The sequence below is a fragment of the Siniperca chuatsi genome, linkage group LG23 (genome assembly GCF_020085105.1).
Source record: "Siniperca chuatsi isolate FFG_IHB_CAS linkage group LG23, ASM2008510v1, whole genome shotgun sequence".
Classification (NCBI taxonomy): Eukaryota; Metazoa; Chordata; class Actinopteri; order Centrarchiformes; family Sinipercidae; genus Siniperca; species Siniperca chuatsi.
The window spans coordinates 7467764-7487500 of NC_058064.1; the positions used below are offsets into that span (position 1 = coordinate 7467764).

At 41.3% G+C, this 19737-nt stretch overlaps 1 protein-coding gene across 2 annotated transcripts in view; it reads left to right on the forward strand.

Annotated features, from left to right (window-relative positions):
- Positions 1-7704: 7704 nt before the first annotated feature.
- The window catches only part of LOC122871393 (G1/S-specific cyclin-D2-like), a 14871-nt gene continuing 2838 nt past the window's right edge, over positions 7705-19737 (forward strand). The window contains exons 1-5 of one of the 2 annotated variants that reach the window (XM_044186461.1): positions 7705-8126; positions 9018-9233; positions 12521-12680; positions 15830-16008; positions 19601-19698. In XM_044186461.1, coding sequence (XP_044042396.1) covers positions 7932-8126; positions 9018-9233; positions 12521-12680; positions 15830-16005 — 747 coding nt within the window. In that variant the 5' untranslated portion in view covers positions 7705-7931 and the 3' untranslated portion in view covers positions 16006-16008; positions 19601-19698. Of the gene's footprint in view, positions 8127-9017; positions 9234-12520; positions 12681-15829; positions 16009-19600 lie in introns of both variants that reach the window. The other variant, XM_044186460.1, reaches the window with a different exon arrangement.

A 19737-nucleotide genomic window follows, 5' to 3' on the forward strand; every position in this document is an offset into this window, starting at 1 on the left:
ACAATATTTCCCACTCCCACTTAGATCTATTAAACTGACAATACTTATCAGTGTGCATTGATGTCTTTGGTCTGGATACAGTTCATTGGCTGTTTCTCTATTTGCAATACATGAGGACCATTGTTGTGGCAGGCGCCAACTCTCATACTGATAACAGGTTGATTTACATCCTTCTGTTTGAATGCATGAGACGTTTTGGGGGAAATAGGGGCCTTTTGAGTCCCCTTGCTGAATTTAATCAAGCAATGAGACCAATGAGATGACTTAAGGCTGGAGCTGACTCAGCCTTACAGTGGCCTCTTTATGCTGCAGCCGAAGTCGAGGGGGCCCAGGGTTAGCATGCATCACACACAGGAAAACTCCAGGCAGCTCCCAGACAGTCCAGGCCCCAGCAATCCGCCCCTGAATGCCTCCCTGCTCACCGTTTATAAGGAGCATATCGCCTCGCTAGAGCCACTTTCAAAGAGCTTTTCGTTCACATTGCAAGGCCCCCCATTTCCTCCTCTCTCTCAGGAGGGAAATGTAAGTGTGCAGGAGTGGAAATGTTGCAGAGTCGAAGGGAAGTGAATGGATGAAGAAAGCAATGTTATTTGTGGAACAGTGAGGCCCACTGGCTTAAAATAAACTCACACAAAATGACTTACTGGAAACTGCTCAGTCCTCTGCTGCTGATTAATGCCTCATTTTTTCAACGGGCACAGAGAGTGTTTGAGAGAAGGACATATAGAGAAAGACTAACTTTTGTGTGATCCAAGGTCATTGAATGGCCAGCTGCAAGGCCCTCTATCTCTCCCTGGGATCTGTCTTCCTATTGGACATCCTGTCTCTGATGAATTGTCACTCTTCTCATTTAAGATCACACAGAGGAAGCAGGACACTGCCAGGACACACCCACTCATCCTTGCTGGCCAATCAGCTCGTTCCAGTTGTCCAGCATCCTTCGCACTCAGAAAACCACAGCTGCCACGGGAGCTCCTCTGCCGGAATTTTTGTTTGTGTCCTTCCTTCCCTAATCTCTGACCACACACACTTGTTCACTTGTGACCGTCAGCCGCTGCCTCCTGGCCCTGGCCCAATACCCCCTCACACCAACTCCCTACCCCCCATCTTCTGCACCGCCCTGAGACATCTGTGTGTTGTGAGGCAAATGAGCAGGAAAGCTGGGGGAACTTCAGAGTCGACTGCTGGAACAGAACAAGGGGGCCCCCACAGCAGAGTTATATAACAGAAATCTAGCTGTATACTCAAGAACAACAATACTCTCTTTTGCAGACGCATGCCAAGCTCTCATACCGTGAACATGGACATTACTTTACATGCATGCATGTCTTTTTACAGTTTGGACAGATGCAAAACTCATCTTCAGATATCAGATATCTAAGTGATTCTTTCTAGACATTAAATTTGTTCACTGTGAAATGGAGAGGATGTGATCTCACCCGATTAAAATCCAGCCAATGTCGCTTGCTGCTGATGACTTAATCCAGGCTTCCTCTTTGTGCTAAGTGTCCCTACCCACCCCCCACGTAGAAAAATGAGTGTTCTTCGAGGGCTTTGGATAGGGATATTGAATCTATATACAGTAGATGTGAAAAATTCTCCCAATCTCCTTTTTGTACTGATTAAACTAGCTAAATATGACATGTTAATTAGTGAGTTTAAGAGCTGCTGGTAGGTGGATTTCGTTATCTTTGGACAGAGTCAAGCTAGCTGTTTCCCCCATGTTTCCAGTCTTTGTGTTAAGCTAAGCTAACCAGCTGCTGGCTTTTGCTTCATATTTAACAGGCAGACATGAAAGTGGTAAATCTCCTCATCTAACTCTCTGCCAGAAAGTGAATAAATGCATTTCTCAAAATGTCAAACTATCCTGTTAAAGAAGTCTTTACAGCAGCAGCATTTTGCAGTACAAGCAAGTGTCTTGTTCTGGCACCTTATAGAACCCCTTTTGTTTAAAGTGTACCCTCTTCCTCTTCCCTCCTCTGTCTGCTATTACTCTTGAGTGCATGGTGGAGAATAGGCCAATGTTTTCAGAGGCTCTGGTAGGAGTGAGGGATACAAGCTGCCGGACGTCAGACTTGTATACAGTCTTAATGGAGGAGGGGGGAGATTCAGCAGTGGCCGAGGCCCAAACTGTAGAAAAGAAACCCGCTTGTGTTCAAGACCCAGACAACTAAAGACCAGGCCCGGATGTTGCTATCTGTCCCGTCATTGTCTCCTCAAACGTTGGCATTTGCGTTTGAATGATGGCTTTCAGTTTAGCCAAAACATTCTTAAGACACAGTGTGGAAAACACCCTCTTTTTCCTGTACTGATTTGATGACGCTCCATTAGCTGGTTGCACCACAGGGCCTTGAAATACATCTTAAGGATTGATGGTGGGAGTTACTCAAGCATCAAGGAATTGGGATTTACACATCCAAAAAATATAATTATGAGATGCTGGGTAGAGAAAACTGAACAGGAACAGTGCTGTTGGGAACAGTGCTGCTCCCAACAGTTATTTCACAGATCCTGCACATGATTTGCTTAACTTTGCCTGAAAAGCACCTTCTTTACCACTTTTCTCCTGCCATTCTGCAGTGAGTGGCAGTGACAGGACGGCTTTGATGTGTGACACTCACGATAGAGGCGCGCTCAACGCTGCTGATAGCCTGACCAGAATAGCATGTGAAAGATCAAGACCATGAGACTACCCATGAACATTTATGTCGCCTACTTTTCATGTTTCGGAACGGGTGTTTAGTCCACTTCCAGCGGGGTGTAATCAGTTGATGTGAAAGCATATAGTATGCAACCATGTGACAGACAGAAGCCACTTCATCTGCTCTGCTTCCTGAGCTACACCAGCTATCACTCAGCACTGGGAGGAGTGTTCACCACTGTTCACACCACAGCATTCCAGCCATAGCATCCTCTTCTCTACTGTCAGTAAACCCAAACAGCCAGCTTGACTCAGAGCACATGGGCAACCTGTAATCAAGCTCGGCCCTGAACTGGCATGTAAAAGTAAATCCTGTGTTTATATCCGAGAGAGGCCTCCCTCATGGAGCGACTTACTTGATCTTGCACAGGAAATACACAAGCTGATGTTAAGCTTCAAACCAATCTCTGGGATTAAAGATCTTGACTATCACCCTCCACCTCTTCTCTCTTTCTCTGTCTTTGTCTCTTTCTCTTGATCTGTGGCAGTCTGCCCATCTCCGGGCCCCTGTGCTCTAGTAGGTTCAGTGGACTGGTATGCAGCAGGAATCTTTGGATCAAGGTGATTTCACGCTCCTCCACGTTTTCCCAGGGCTTTGGGCGCTCTCTGTTACCTCTGTGCAGCCCAGAGTGTGTGATAGCGGCTGACATGTGTTATCATAGGACACATGCACTAACAGCGGTGACAGGGTAAGGCTGCTTTATCTGTCTAACACCTCTGTTTCCCTCAAGTGTCAGGCTTTGACTGTCTGGTATGGTAGGCTTCTTTGGCCTCTTGTGAAGAGACCTCCTTTGGACAAAACACTGACCCAGGGATTTGTTAGCCTCTCCATGAACAGACAAAGGAAAACCCTCTGACATGAAATCTCAATTCTAAGATGAATCCTCTCAAACATACACCCCCTTCTTTGAAGTAGAACTAATCTTGCTAACCTTGACATTCCCTCAGAGACAGTTCCCACTCTCACTTCACAGTCCTCTCTCATAATAGCTCCACAGTGCCTCTTTTTTCTCTCTCCATGAAACTTCATATCTCATTCAGCTCTGGTCGCGACTGTGAAAGAGGAAGTTTGTGAAGTCGTTCCAGTGACAAGTGGTTCAGTTCAACTCCTGTCACTCAGCTCGACTGACGGTTTGCTCTAACTGTGAATATGGTTACAAATGATCATCCATCCATCCATCCATTTTCTACCGCTTGGTCCCCGTTAGGGGGTCGCGGGTGACTGGAGCCTATCCCAGTGACTTCGGGCCTTAGGCAGGGCACACCCTGGACAGTGGCCAACTCGTCGCAGGGCGAACACAGACACAGACAAGGACAGACAACCATTCACTCACACATTCATTCAATACGGGCAATTTAGAGTTATCAATTAACCTACACATGCATGTCTTTGGACGGTGGGAGGAAGCCGGAGAACCCGGAGAGAACCCACGGTAACACGGGGAGGACATGCAGACTCCACCCAGAGAGATTGTGTGATGTTGGTCCGGTCCAGGAATCGAACCCACGAACCCACGATCTCCTTATTCCTCTGCCACCGTGCACCCCACAAATGATCATAAGCAGCAAATTAAGATGTGTGAAAATATTTTTTTGTGCATGTTTTGATGCCTTTGATTAGGAATTTAGCACTTACAGCTGCACAGAGAAAACATGGAACTGAAATGGCCTTCAGACATCAAAAGTGATAGTGAGTTGACAAACTCATGACTTCCTCTTCTATTACAATCCTACCTTTTTCAGATTAGATCTTGTCTTAGAAGGACAAAATAACAAACATTTTTAGACATCCTGGAGACACCACAAGCACTCTCTGCAGATTTACATGTTCATCCTCATTCTTTCGTGCCAAAGGACTTCCTTTATGGAAAACTTTTCCCTGGAAAGGGATCAACGTGCCGTCCACACCCTTCGCCATAAGGATCACACGGTGTCCCATGGATCCCAGCTCATGTGGCAAGACTGTGACCTGATTAAAAGCATCAATGGTTTCAGGGAGGCTGTGTACTTTAAACAGGCTATTACACATTATTAGATAGTGAACCTGTGGTCACACTTACATTAAGGAAACACTACAAACAAGCTGCTGCTTTGTACCAAGATACACATCATAACAAGACCAAGAGTCTACAGCCATGCTAGCCTCTCTGTGGGGCTGTGCTTTAAGCTAGATGCTAACTAACATGCTCACCATAACAATGCTAACACTCTGATGTTAGCAGCTGATGGGAATTAAATGGGCATAAATCAAAGTTTTGGAGAAATTAAAATTTTGATGATGGGGACATTATGGCTGTACCAAATTTTATGACAATCCATCCAATAGTTATTGAGACATTTAACTCAAACCAACAAAAGAGGATCGCCAAAGTCATAAAGATTCATCCACCAATGTCTGTACAAAATTTCATGGCAATCCATCCAGTAGTTCAGACTGGATCAAATTGGTGGACTGACAGACTGACCTCTAGATTCATGCTACATGAAATAAAATAAATGCAAGCTGAGCCAAAAATATACAATAGCTTCACTTTGCAGGTAATATAATAGCCTATATTTGGACCACTACGCTTATCTGGATTAAAGCTCGCTGGCTAGGAGACATCTGGCTAATGAGCCAGCTAGTCAGCCAGCTAACTTCCCAGCAGACTAACCCTTCCTCCCTCTAAGGGTTAGTCTGTTTGACCCTAGGTCACTAAACTGGACATTGAGCATTACATCTCCGCCATAATTAATAATAAGTGTGCAATATTCTGTGTAATACTTCCGTGCAATATTAGTTTTCCCCTTGTTAGTTTTTATCTTATTTATTGCTACTGAAACTATATACCTCAATTACTCTTCGACAGTACATGCACCTCCGTTTATTAATATTATTTATTACATAAGGAGTTACATTGTATTCTAGACTGTACTTTCATCACCAACCAGTAAACCCACTTGGTACTTGACACTTAGTTTATCTTATACTTATACCGACAGGATACTTAATTTATTTCTGACCTGTTTTATAGTGTTTATTTTTTCTAGTACTTTCTCCTGTGTGCACTGACGTAAAGACGAGCTACTGTAACAAAGAGTTTCCCTATGGGGATCAATAAAGTATTTCTGATTCTGATTTCTGATAACTTCAAACATTGTTGCTGTTCTGTTCATTTTATGTCTTAAATTATTCACTCACGGTAAGTGTGGTTTGTCTTGTGAGTTAATTTTCCTACTTCAAGTGTTCAAAATGGCAATATGGTCAATTAGAAAAAGGTTGAATATAGAATCAAATGTGCACATTTGCAGCTGTAAAGAAATGACAGGATGTCCAGTGTTATGAGTGAAATATTCGTTGAATAGAGAGAAAGATTTCTTCTGCAGACACAATCCTATTAAAACTGAGTAGCAGATAACTTTAATGCAGATGGTAGCCTGTAAGCTAGCAGCGGCAAACTAAATTAATGAGAACTCTTCATGCTCTAATGTCTGCATGTATGCTACTACACCTTTCTGACATTTCAGTCTGGTGCATCACTGCACTGTTAGCCACAGTTAGCTTGTTAACTTTTTGAGGGAGAGTATTAATAAGAGGTTGTGTCATTCTTTGCTGTCAGTCTTTGATTCATTGCATGGTCCTCATGTGTCGGGCCATCTGGGTTGGAGATATACAGGCCTAATGGCAGACAGCGCAAAGTGCTGATTTCTACCATAAACTGCATATAATAATGTAAACTGTCTATGATTTGTACACTTGTGCCCTGTCATTTTTCCAGTCTTCAATACAGCAGTGTTCTTGTTGATATTCACTCTTACACTGTCTTCAGCAAAGTTTTTTTTTTCCAATAAGCTAAACATAACTTTTGCCATTTATATTTTGCACGACGTATATGGTGATTTAACTTAATACAATTTTTTACATCTACTTTGTTAAACATCTGATAGCAGGTAGGTGTTTTAAGAGATCTGGCACACAAGAGGTGATGAGGCCCCATATAATATAACATCTATTTTATTTACACATTGTGGGATTTGGAGGCTTGAGCAATATTCTTTACTGTCATTATTAGCCAACTGTAGATATTGGTTGGCATTTCATGTATGGTAACTATTAACTATTGTTACTATTGTTTCTACTTTCTATCATTTTCACAGTATTTCTGTCAGCAGCAATTCACATATTCATGTATCTCATATTTATTCTGTTCTGATCTGATCAGTACATGTATTTGTTGTTTATTTTTCTCTCTCGTTATTTTCTAAGCTGTGCCAATTTTTTCCATGATAACCTAACTTTTTCAAAATTTGTTCTTCATTGTTTGAATCAAATTTTAGATGTCAGTGTTTTATGTTCTTTGTTGGTGAGATGCCCTGATGAATGGGTTTTTGAATTTCACTAGCAAATTCCTTTTTTACGATTTATAATTTGTGTGTTTTATTTTTCTGTCACTTAAATAAAAAGATAAATACTAAATAACTACTAAAACATTAATGCTTAATTTAACTATGTTTAACAAGTTGTTTTGATGTTTATTTCATCTTTTATATTTATATTTATATTATTATGATAATGCTGCTGCATTTATTATATTATATTATATTGCATATTATTATTATTATCATCAATATACTCATTCTGCTAAAACTAGCTGTGTCCTTTGATTTCTAGCATAAGCAACTACCCCCCAAAAGCTCTCATAACATATTCAGTATGTAATTTAACATATATGTAATTACTATTGTTGTTATTATCCTATATTCCATGCAGAGGCATCTAAAGGCACCATAAAAGTAGTTTGTAGTCTAAACCAGTTGTGAAGCAGATGAGGCCTGCGTCACGGTCGGTGTGTCTGCCTCTTTCAAAGTATTGTTAAGAAAGTAGAGCAGATAAAGGCTGAATAACGAGGCCGGAAGCCAAGCAAACAGTTCCTGGAGGAGCAGCAGCTAGAGGAGTATGGTTTGTGCCACAGCGGCTTTTATTTTGAAAGCCACAGGCGGATGTTGTTTTTCCCGGTGTGTCCACTTTGACACGAACAGGCACCACAGAGGAAGAAGCAAACTGAGAGGCAGCAGGACTGGAGCAAACCCAGCAGTCTCAGCCTCATGCTTCATCCTGGGCACTTCTCCTCCTCCTGTCCGCTGTCGACAATATTGTGACAATATTTATTTTTTATTTTCGGCATTTATTTAGCAAAAAAACCAAAACAATATAACAAAAAGGAGAGGAGGGGGAGAAGGGGGCCGAGTCATGGAGCTTTATTGCCTGGAGTCGGACATAGCCGTGAAAGCCCAGCCTGACCCAAACATCCTGTATGATGACAGAGTGTTGCAAAGTTTATTAACAATTGAGGACAGGTTTTTACCTCAATGCTCATATTTCCAGCGGGTCCAGAAGGATATTCAGCCTTATATGAGACGAATGGTTGCAGGTTGGATGCACGAGGTTTGTGGGCATTTTATGCATTGATGAGCTAACCTAATTTAAGCTAATACGAATTTTTTTTTGCATGTTTATACACATCTTTAAGCTAATTTTAGCTCATAAAATGGGTGATTTTAGCTCATACAGAGTTGTCATGGATGTTATTTGACAATTGAATGAGTCACCAAAGGCGTGGGAGAGAGTCGGAAATTCCACCACGAAGAAAATTCAGCTTCAAAGAAATAGCCTAGCTAGATATTTACATTGGTTAACAGCTACAAAATTGGTACTTTTTGCTAACTAGCTAGCCTAGGCGTCAGGTGGGAAGTTAATCTTAATTTATATAATCGAAAACCCGACGTTTCCTCTTCATAATAATTATTATTAATTTTCTAAATGACTCAAGCTCGTTGCCTTTGGTCGGACAACGTGCAGGCAAAACCACTTTCATTTTTGAAGAGAAAAACCACTTCATGTTAGCAAAATATGTTGTTTTGTAACTGTCGGAAACTATTTTAACACAACTTCTGAACATTGTGCACACGTTTTAAAGCTCCTAGATGATATATTTTGATTTTTAAATATTTTTTTAAAGACGACAAGCCCCAACAAGGAAGAGGAGTTGAATGGCGACGGGTTTTGCTGAACGACTTCCTATTGAACTAATTTGTTTCTGCCTTGCCCTGATTTTGCAGCCTTTGGCTGAGTGAAGAGACATATTTGTGAATTAACCTTTAGCCAAAAGACAACACTAGCATGGAAAAATCACAGCAAAAACCACCCCCATATTTTACTGTTCTTCTGCTTTAAAGCATATATAAATAGTCTAGTTTCTTCTTATATTTAATATAGTATATAGTTTTACTTATAACCTAACATGTGTTTTTCTGTTACATTTCTGTCTCATTTTAGGTGTGTGAGGAGGAGAAGAGTAATGAAGACGTCTTCCCTTTAGCCATTAATTATTTGGACAGATTTTTAGCGGTGGTGCCCACAAGAAAGAGTTATTTGCAGCTTTTGGGAGCTGTGTGTGTTTTCCTGGCCTCCAAGTTAAAGGACTGCAGGTCGTTATCAGCAGAAAAACTTTGCATGTACACAGACAACTCCATCACACCACAGGAACTGCTGGTAAGACCTGGAATTTCAAAAGGCCCCATTCATTCATGAGAGCTTAAAAATGCAGTGTCATATTTTGGGATGATTTTATAATGGCTATATTGGTTTCACATGAAGTATCCCATTTTCCTTATAAGTGGAGCTGTGCACAATACAGCCACATCCTTTCTTAGGATCCATGTGGACTGAAGAGGCGTGTAATGCCATCTAGTGCCAGTTATGCAGTATAGAATTTGGATGTCTTGCAGTACATAGACTTGCTCTGTATTTCAGTTAGATATAGAAGGGTTTATAGACTAAAAAGAGGAGCCAAAATGCTTGTTAATCTTTCCCACATACATATGAGTATCAAACAAGAGGAGTATATCTCTTAGTGGCATTTACAAGAATGTTTTTAATGCTTTCAAAGTAAAGTAGCCACCATATTAGGGCTTTAACTAGTGATTATTTTCATTATCGATTTCATTATCGATCGATAGTTTTTCTGTAAAATGTCCATCACCATTTGTTTTGTCTGACCAGCAGTCCAAAAACCAAATATATTAAGTTGACAAAACAATCTCCACTCAAGGTCCATGTACAAGGTTGTTCTGGAGCTTTCTACTGTATCACACAGTCCTCATCACCAGATTAAGTTTGCCCAGTTGCAATGTGCCTGTATATGTTCAGACGCTACATGATTCTGAGATATTCAGTTTACTATCACAGAGCTAAGATGGAGAAAAGTAGAGCTGAATCGAGTAGTTGATTGACAGAAAAAATGTATTGTTTGTCATTTCAAGCAAAAATGCCAACAATTCTCTGGTTTCAGAGACTCCAATTTGCAAAATTGCAAACTTATTTTTCTTATGTGATAGTAAGGAATGTTAAATATGACAAATTATGAATTAAAAAACATACAATGGCCGTTTTTCACTATTTTCTGACATTTTGTAGACAAAATTGAGCAAATAATCATTAGTTGCAGCCTTAAAGTAAAGCAGCACATCCTCCCATCCAATGCTTAAAAATGACATTTAATTGAATATCAAAGTGGTTGAAGATTCATTTTCTGGAGTCAATCGACTAATCCGTAAATCAATTTGAGGTTAGACCTGCTTCTTATTTGAATTATACAGCTCCACATGCTCTCTATACATCCGCCTGTGTTGCCTGCAGCTGTTGAGGGAAATGACATTCGTCCCATTGGATGCTCCATATTGTCGTAAGGCTCCAGATTCCTGGATATCCTGACAGGATGCACAGAGAACTCAGCAAGAGCCAGTGAAAGATGTTGCAGCTCTTCCTTGTAATGAACACTCTGCTGCTGCTGGTGCTGCTTCAGCTGGAAGAGAGACGTTTAAGGGGGTGGAGGGTCATTTGTGTCAGGGCAGCTGTCCAGGAAGTGAGCGCACTGACAGCAAACCTCCGCCCTGCTCATCTCACAGTCAACAATCTCCACAAGGGCTATAATAAGTTAAATGCAAGGGTGGCAGGTTACGTACAGGAAACCTATGTAAATGTGAGTGATGGCTGACATTTCAGATGAGAGATAAATAAGCGTTTGGTGGGGAGGGGGGGACTGTCCCTGACGGTGTTAGGGTTTTGGTGTTTACTACGTTTGCTTTTTAGGTTACACTTCTCCATAGAGCAAGTGAGAAGTTGAATTCATCAGCATTTATTCATCACAGTGTGAAAAATGTTCAATATGTTGAATAGTTCAGTCTCTTAGTTTAGTTGCTTTTGCTTGCAGTTGATAACTGCACAGCTTCACTTTTTATGGATGTAATCATAGCCTTAAAAACTTGAAGCAAATTAAATTTATATTTATTGACATTTCTGTTTCAGCATATCTGCTCCTTATACTTAATACAGTTCAATTAATATTTTAATCAGCCTTGTCTCTCTGCTACATATACAGTATGTGTCAACTTAAAAGAAATATAAAACCTAACTCAGTAATGTAACGGTGCTGTCATCTTCTAGAGGGCTCCTCATGGATAACGCAGTGATTCTGAAATCAAAATAAAATGAGGCCTTACACATAATTTCAGAATTGCCTATCTGGTGACTGAGAAGTCCTCATATCTTCATAGTCCTCATAGTCCGCATATGGCAGACATGATCTTTTTATACTGTTAAATACTATGAAGTGACAATCGGTGACTGTCAGGAAATGCTGCAAACTGCAAACCTTTACAGACCTACTCTGATGCTTCACTGCAGCCGGACGTTAATTATGGATATTGAGTAGGTTGATAAGAAATGTGGAAATAAATACTTTTAATTTTGAAAATGTGTAATATGACATGTACAACCATGTGTATGGCAAACAGATTTGTTATTGTGTACCCACGATTTAAAATTTAGTTCATAAGGATAAGATTTGGAAATGCTTAGCAAGATTTGGGAGTGTGTGTTCAAATCTCTTGTCTTTACTTGTGGATGTCTGAAGAAGATCTCATCAGTAAATTATGAAAATCCTGGGGCAGCCATTTGGTTGGCTGTATATATGAATACCTGAAAATGGTGTCACTGGTTATTTTGTTGCTTGGGTACAAATAAGCAAAGATTTTTTTTGTTTTGTTTCTGATAATGACGATGGTAGCTCATTCTGTCGTTGCGCTTTTCTAACCAACTTTTGTACTTACATTTCTTCAGGCCTTTGTGATTTTGACTAAAATGTCAGCATACAAATGCACATTTTTACATCTTAAAATGCAAGCATCAGTACACATTTTCATGTGTGCAGTTACACCTTTTAAACATAGGTTTATTTCATTGTCACTTAAGTTGCATCCTTCTTGCTATTCTTACTCAAAATACTGAAAGCCAAACAGGAAAACATTAAAACTTTAGCGAATTGGTGAATTGTAAAGATTGATACAGGAAATGAAATCATGAAATGCGTACTCCTCCCTGGCTGGTGTTAAAGCTGACTGTATGAAGAGTCAGCTCTGTGCTGCTGCCTGTGCAGTGCAAACTCGTAGCTGTTTGAGGCTCTTGACAGGAAGGAAGGGGCTAGCTGTCTCATTGGCAAGGCCTCTAAGCAGGGCAAAGCTTGTCACATGCCGGCGATATGAATACAAAGGATGCGAGGAATGAGAAAGGCATGCAGATAATAAGATACAGCAAGGAGAGATAAAGTGAAGAAATGTTACTCTTCTTACAGAGCCATTTCCTCTGGGAATAGGGATGGACTGTGATCTTTTTCACGGTCAATGGAGGCATGGCAGCACGCCATTTAATTAGATTTTGCCAAGAAATTTTATTTGAACTGACTGACACCTTTTTTTTTAAAATCATCTTCTGTCTTTTAGGACTGGGAACTGGTCGTGCTGGGGAAGTTGAAGTGGAACATGGCCTCAATCATCCCCAATGATTTTATAGAGCACATCATACGCAGGCTGCCCCTTCCCAAAGACAAGCTGGCGATGGTCCGCAAACACACGCAGACATTCATTGCCCTCTGTGCCACAGGTAACACAGCTGCGCACCATCTAATGTGCCTTTTCTTACTCGTTTGCTCACTCGCACGCTCACTTTGGTGCCTTGTTATTCCCACATCCACCAGAATATTCTCTCACACACAAACATTCTCCCATCATGAGTCATCGGTGACCTCTTTCTTCTCTCCGCATACTCTACTGGCTGTCTTATCTACTTTCTAGTTTCTCCACAGTAGGGGTTTTTCTTCACAGCTGCTAAAAGCTGCTTGAAGTGGTGACATCCACATTGCTCTGCTGAGTTGGGAAAATCCTATCAGTGCTGTGTTTAGATAAGCCACATACACGGGTAATGATTGAGCGATTGTATCATACAGTATCTTGTATTCCAGTATACACACACTGTGCTGTATGACTCAGGTGCAGCTGAACAGGGAAGCTTCCAGGTTTAAAAAGTCAGGATCTTCTTTCCTCCTCCCATCCTGGCCTCATGTCCAAAATAAACTCTGGAGGCTCTGGAGAAGCAGAAACTCCGATGTCCCCTAAGGCCTCTCCCTAGGTGAATTTTCATGGTATTCCTTTGCCTATACTAGGAATCCCTTTAATATTTTCATATCCTGGACAGAAACACTACTGCGGGATCACCTAAAACACATAATATACAGCTCTCCTCTGTCACAAGGCTGCCTTTCTACATCCTTTCAACTAATTCAATGATGGAAATAATAAAAAGGAGGTCACTTTAGTGCAATGAAATTCCTCACAAATGCCAGTGCGGTCAGATCTGGCCAATAAGCACTTGTTTACTAGAGCTAGTTATTGGAACCATAGGCTCCTTCAATGAGTTTCATGCCCCATTTAGCACAGTTTTAGTGTCACACTTTTTTTTTTTTATGTTTGGGTGTGTTTCAGTGGTCGTCTCTGCTATTCATAAGCAGCTGGTTATATCCAAGCACAAAGCAGCCGCAGTGGGGGGAAAAACGAGGCTTGCTGTGGTTAAGCAGTAATGTAAATGTTTGGAGTTTTATATGGAGTTGAGATGTTATTCTTCTGATGGAGGAGCTCCTCCTATGGACAGCTGGTCCCTGGTGGAGAAGATGGGTGTAGTGAAGCAGGCTGCTCTCCAGGGTTTAATCAAAGCTATCAGGCCACCATGGCTGGTTTGCACTGGGTTAGGACTATGTGCTGAGTAGCACTTAACAATTGTGAGTGCCAAGTCTCTCTGCCTTTTAAGATTAGTGTTGGTCATGTCCATTTACTGAGACCGGAAGAAGCCTCTGTATTGTGCTAGTGGAAAAACTTCCAGGGGCTGTATTCATAAAACATCCTAACAATAAAGTATTTCCTAACTGGCGTTAGGAGAAACTCCTAAAAATGAGGGGCATGTCAGTGCTAACTTTAGGACCCACATTTTTGGTGAGACATGAGTAAGTCAACTGTTGCAGGTAATGTGTGTCGTTGCGTCAAAGTTTTTGAAATATACAAAGTAAATAAACTTTTAAAAGCATATTTTGATGTTGTGCGGAGGAAATCAAAAGTGTTTTATAGTTGTTTTGAACAGCCACACTGGAAGGTGGAGTGAAAAGCTTGTCGTCATAGAGAAGGGGTAGACACGATATTGTTTAAATACGGGCATAACGGCGTACATTTTCAGACGGTCTCTCCTGGAAGCATTCATAGTTCTGTGCTCGGTTTCTGAAGCTATTCGACTGTCAGACAAGCAGTTCTGAAGAACCATACCTGCATTTTAACACTGGAGATGATTTGATATAGTTTTCAACGCTTATGAACTTGGAATTTCACAGCTGAATTAGCCATCAAATCAAAAATGTGCTCCTCAGAAACCGTCCATTATGTGTGCATAAAATACTCACCAACAGCTATAAATAAATAAATAAATAGATGATTTGTTCAGTCAACTGGGGAAATAAATCGTTGTCACAATATCTAGCTATCTGTCTAGCTATATATTTGTTCCTCACACTCCTATGTATTGTTGAATATTTTATTTCACATTCACTGACACAGACCAGTCAAACCATGGACCGCTTTTCAAATTGGTCCAGTCTGTCAGCAGCACCCAGGAGTGGCATTCATTGCTGATGCAACTGATGATACTGTTTGGCCTGCTGCTTCCATCCCAGAAGTCTGAATTGCGTCTGGCAACATATCAAGCTGTGTGCGTAAACTGTCAAAGTCAAAATCCCTCTAGTACAGATCCTCTCTTTCAGCTGCTGATACAATCAGGTTTCATTTTTAGTAGAACTTCAAAGCTAACAAAGTGGCGTGTGCAGTGCCAGTGTTCGTGTGCAAAATTTTGTTTTGTGTCATGGTCACATGACACAATTAACCTATACATTTTTAGATATTGATATTATTTTATTGGTATTGATACCCTACCGGTTCCACGGTCCTTGTGTCAAACACCAATCACTGTAGACATAGTAAGTTAATTTATGAAACATGATGTCAGCCATAGGAATGGGGGTCAACCCTGCCCCTTCTCTCAGCTCAGGAGTTCTCTCAGTTCCTCTGTAAAAAGAAAAAAAAGCAGCTTTGTGCAAAGGTTTTAAGAGACACTTCTTAGCTAGGAACTCTTAGTGCCGTTTTGGAAGACTCCTAGTGGTCAGATAAGATACTTTGTGATTACAGCCCCAAGGTTTTCCCATCAAGGCGAGAGCTGAAATCACTTAAAAAAGGTTTCATTCATAGCCACATCATGAGCTGTTCCAAGGCAGCTTCAGCTTAGTACATGCAGAGGTGTACTATCTCCGTGGCTGCCTCCTCTTCCGCCTCCTCCGTCCAGGCCTGTTGTTGCTTAAGCCTTTAGACTTGGATATGCATCAGAGGGAGTTGTTCCTGGAACTCATTGCGCAGCGAGTAGGAGGATTCCTCTGCTTTGCTAATCAGAGCTGAAGTTTCTATGGAGGAAACCACACAGGTTACGCTGTTACAGCTACGTCTGTTGAAATATAGACTGTGGGAAAGTCAGGGCCAGCTGTGGAGCATGCATATTGGGGATGAATCAGATGTTTGCACCTCTCATGCATCTCTAATACTTCCGCTGGGCTGATTTAAGTGTTGCAGCTCTTTGTGTCACAGCTACAAATGTGATTTCCATCTGCCACTATGGCCTAAAGCTGCTGCTTGACTAACTGCACATTAATTCTCTTTCTTCACCAGATGATCGCCTTGCCATGAACCCTCCTTCCATGATCGCCACGGGCAGCATGGGAGCTGCAGTCTGCGGCCTGCAGCTGGACCACACTGACCAGAGGCTGAGTCGAGACAACCTGACAGACCTGCTGGCCAAGATCACCAACACAGAGGTGGTGAGTACAACAGTGAAGGAGATTTAGACCGTAAGTAATTACTCAATAGTTTGAGTGCTACACAACAATGCATTGTTAATAATAATCATTGCAACATCTTAACACAGCAGCATAAAAGGCCCTTTAGTAAACAACAGTGATGACTTCAGTAGTGGCAGATTGAAGCTATTTACTTTTCATGGAGAGAGAGGGAGAGCAAGCTTTTGGCTCTTGGCTGTGGAGCCAGACTGCTGCTATAAAGAGCAGCGGCAGAGGGAATGTCTTCTTAAAACTCAGAGCCCACATTCTTGTGGTAGGACACATGCAATTTCTTTGCATGGCTCCCACTTTAGCTGTGTACCCCTCCTGGTGGAGGAATATGTTCGTAATGAAGTTGAGGAGCGACTTTAACAGAGCAAAGGCCAATGAAGAAACAGAAAGTTATCCAAGCAGTCCGCATACCTGCAGACTAACACTTTTTTGATGACTTGATGAAAACTCATTGACTTTAATGTATTGGCTGAATTATAGATGCAGTGGGAGTGAATGGAGCTTTCAAATCCTTCAGCATTAGACTTGAATGCATTACTGCATATAACTCATCATAATGAGCTTATGTATTTGTACAATACTGAGCATTTTAAAATATCACTTTATCCAATTACTGTATCCAGGTGCTGTGTTATAAATATGGGAATCAGTGGGCTTCCATAGACTTTAATGCATTATATTACCTCATAACAATTCATAAAGTATAAATGTCAACATAATGTGACTGTAAAGTTGATCAGTGGGCAGTACTGAGCATTTTAAAATTTTATTGGAATTTGTACTGCATACGCTGGCTTAGATTTAAATACAGTGGATTTCTATGGCGATTTGGAATAAAATATTAGTAACTCAAAGTATAATTGATATCAATAAGAAATGTCACAGCAGAAATAAACTAAATAAACAAATTATGCACGATTTGACGTATGAATTTAACATATAAATAGTTTTTTGCTGCTACCCAGCAATCACACTAACTTAGAAAAATATCATTTATACCATATTTACCTCAGTGTGTGCTTTCATTGTCACAGTGAGTCATTGTTACACCAGAGAGGCGTTCAGACGCCTAAAAATCCAAAAAGGCCACAGCCAATGGGCCACAGGAACAACAGGGTTGCCTCTTTAGCTTGTGGTTACGTTGCTATGGCGACGAGGGCCCTGCAACCCAGCCGTCACAACATGCGCTCCGACTGCAGCCCATCGGGTTCCAATTATCCGTGCATTTTAAAGGAATGTTGGCCTCTTTGCGAGACTCGTTTCATTCTTCTAAGAGTCCTGCAGCCGACTCAGTGAGGCAGACCTCCCACATTTTCCACACAGACCTGCAGAAGGGACGGAGACAGAGAGGGACGATCCCCTTTCACAAGAGAAGTTGTCGAAAAACATCCGGTCCCACTGTCCTATATTCTGTTTTACACCCAAACTCAGGGGGTCAGGGTGGAATAGGTCAAAACCATTTCCTCTAGACCTCCACATGGGACTGACCGTACTTTAAACCCAAGGGGGGTGGGAGTCCAGAATTTTAGATCTGCTTATCTGTTCCCTGATAGACCACAGAGTTCTTTCAGGAGCCTTGCCCCCCTACACATTCCCCCTGTATTCATACCTCAGACATGCGCAGGTCTCGTGTCAGAGAGGATTCCTGTGCCCACCATGTAGCTCGCTGCACTGTGTTGTTGGTATTGGAGTGTGCTGGTACCCATTGTTCTGGTCATGATCCAGACAGGACCACCTACATCAAGACGCATAATTCCCTGCTGGTATGCCATGCATGTGACCAACAACTTGCACATCAGATGTAATGAAATGCGAGATTTTTGCACGCTAGTGTCTACGTACAGCTGTAGAGATTAAACCCTCTCGTGTCTGTCTGTTCATTGGTGAAAACCCTGAGCTTTTAATTTATAGTAACGGTGTAGTCCCTCATTCGTCCAGGAGTGTTCTATCGTAGAAAAGGTTTCAGTCATAGTCATCTGGACACTGTTTTCAGAATTAAGACGTTTCGGCTCCCATCCGGAAGTCAGTCACAATTGTGAAAAAAAATGGGACGGGAACTCAGAAATTTAAGCTACTCTGTGTTACATAAGCCCTGCCCTCAGGAAGGAATCTACCTGAGTATCTGTTGATTACTCTGCCTAGTTTCACCTGAAACTGACCTAATTGTTTCCATGATGGCCCAGTAATCAGTAATCAGGCCTATTGTTTTCTGGCTGCACCTCCCTCATCACTGTTAAGTACCTGATTAACATATGATTGGCGTGGCCAAGGTGCTAATACAATGTGGTAAACTTTGGGCAGATTGAATCTCAGACCACCATTTCTGTTCAAAGAGGGGTTTTCTTTTTTCACAAAAATGGCTTCCTTGACACCCCGTTCAAACCAACTCTTCTCTCTACATAGAATCTTCACCTCGCTGTCTTCAAATGTGTGGTTTGTAGCTTTTAGATGCAAATGCACGGCGCTCTGCAATCCTGAGTTAGCGTGTCGTCTGTGCTGATAAAGTCTTTTGTGAAGTGGCTGTTTGGTCTCGCCTATGTACCGTTCTTTGCAGTTTTCCTCACTGCATTGAATTGAGTAAACTACATTGCTCTGTTTATGTGTGGGCATCTTGTCCTTAGGATGAACGAGTTTCTGTCTTAAAGTGTTGCCTGGTTTAAAGAAAACAGGAACATCGTGCTGTTTACAGATCCTTTGTAGTTTTTCTGGGCCATCATGGAAACAATTAGGTCAGTTTCAGGTGAAACTAGGCAGAGTAATCAACAGATACTCAGGTAGACTCCTTCCTGAGGGTAGGGCTTATGTAACACAGAGTAGCTTAAATTTCTGAGTTCCCGGTCCATTTTTCACAATTGAGAATGACTTCCGGATGGGAGCCGAAACGTCTTGATTCTGAAAACAGTGTCCAGATAACTACGACTGAAACCTTTGCTATAATTTATAGTAACATAACTTTAATTGTGTATGATATAGAGATAAGCTGAGGAAACCAGTTTAAAGTGCTGAAGTGGGCTTTCACACAATCTCGTTTATCTCTGTAGACCATAAAACTTTTTTTAAAGACCTATTTAAAACTTAAATTAATATTTTCAGTCTAGCATACAGACTTTCAATAAAAAAGGCACAAAAACGAGTTAGGATAAAATCACTTTACTGTACATGTAAATAGACTTTATTATAGTTTTATTTGTTATGTTTTTCTCCTGTATTTGTGTGTATAAATAGGGACATTTCTACAACCTTGAACTTTTCTATAATAATATTTTGAGTGATTATGCTACTAAATTTGTACATTTTTATAGGCACCTGTTTATTTTTGTTGCACGTTTACTTCCTGGCAGGTTTATACTTTGTTAAACTATCAAAAAAGACAGACTTATAGGTGAATTTGTGCTGAAAAAAGGATTCCATGCATGTGGGTGTAAGGACAGTTTAAAAGGTGCTAAACAAAGACAAAAATTAACGCATAGAAAGTCGGCCAAAATGAACCTCGACTCCAGAGGGTTGTTGGATTGGTGTGAATGGCTAGCCTGTCCTAAAAGCAGTGTGAAGTGTGTCTATGTGTAACGACGTCTGACCCTTTTTGTTACAGGATTGTTTGAGGGCGTGTCAGGAGCAAATAGAGCGTGTGCTGGCCACCAGCCTGCAGCAGGACCAGCAGTACCGGCAGGAGACCGGAGTCAGAGCAGGCAACAAGGCGAGGGAGCAGCAAGACCAGTCCAGCACCCC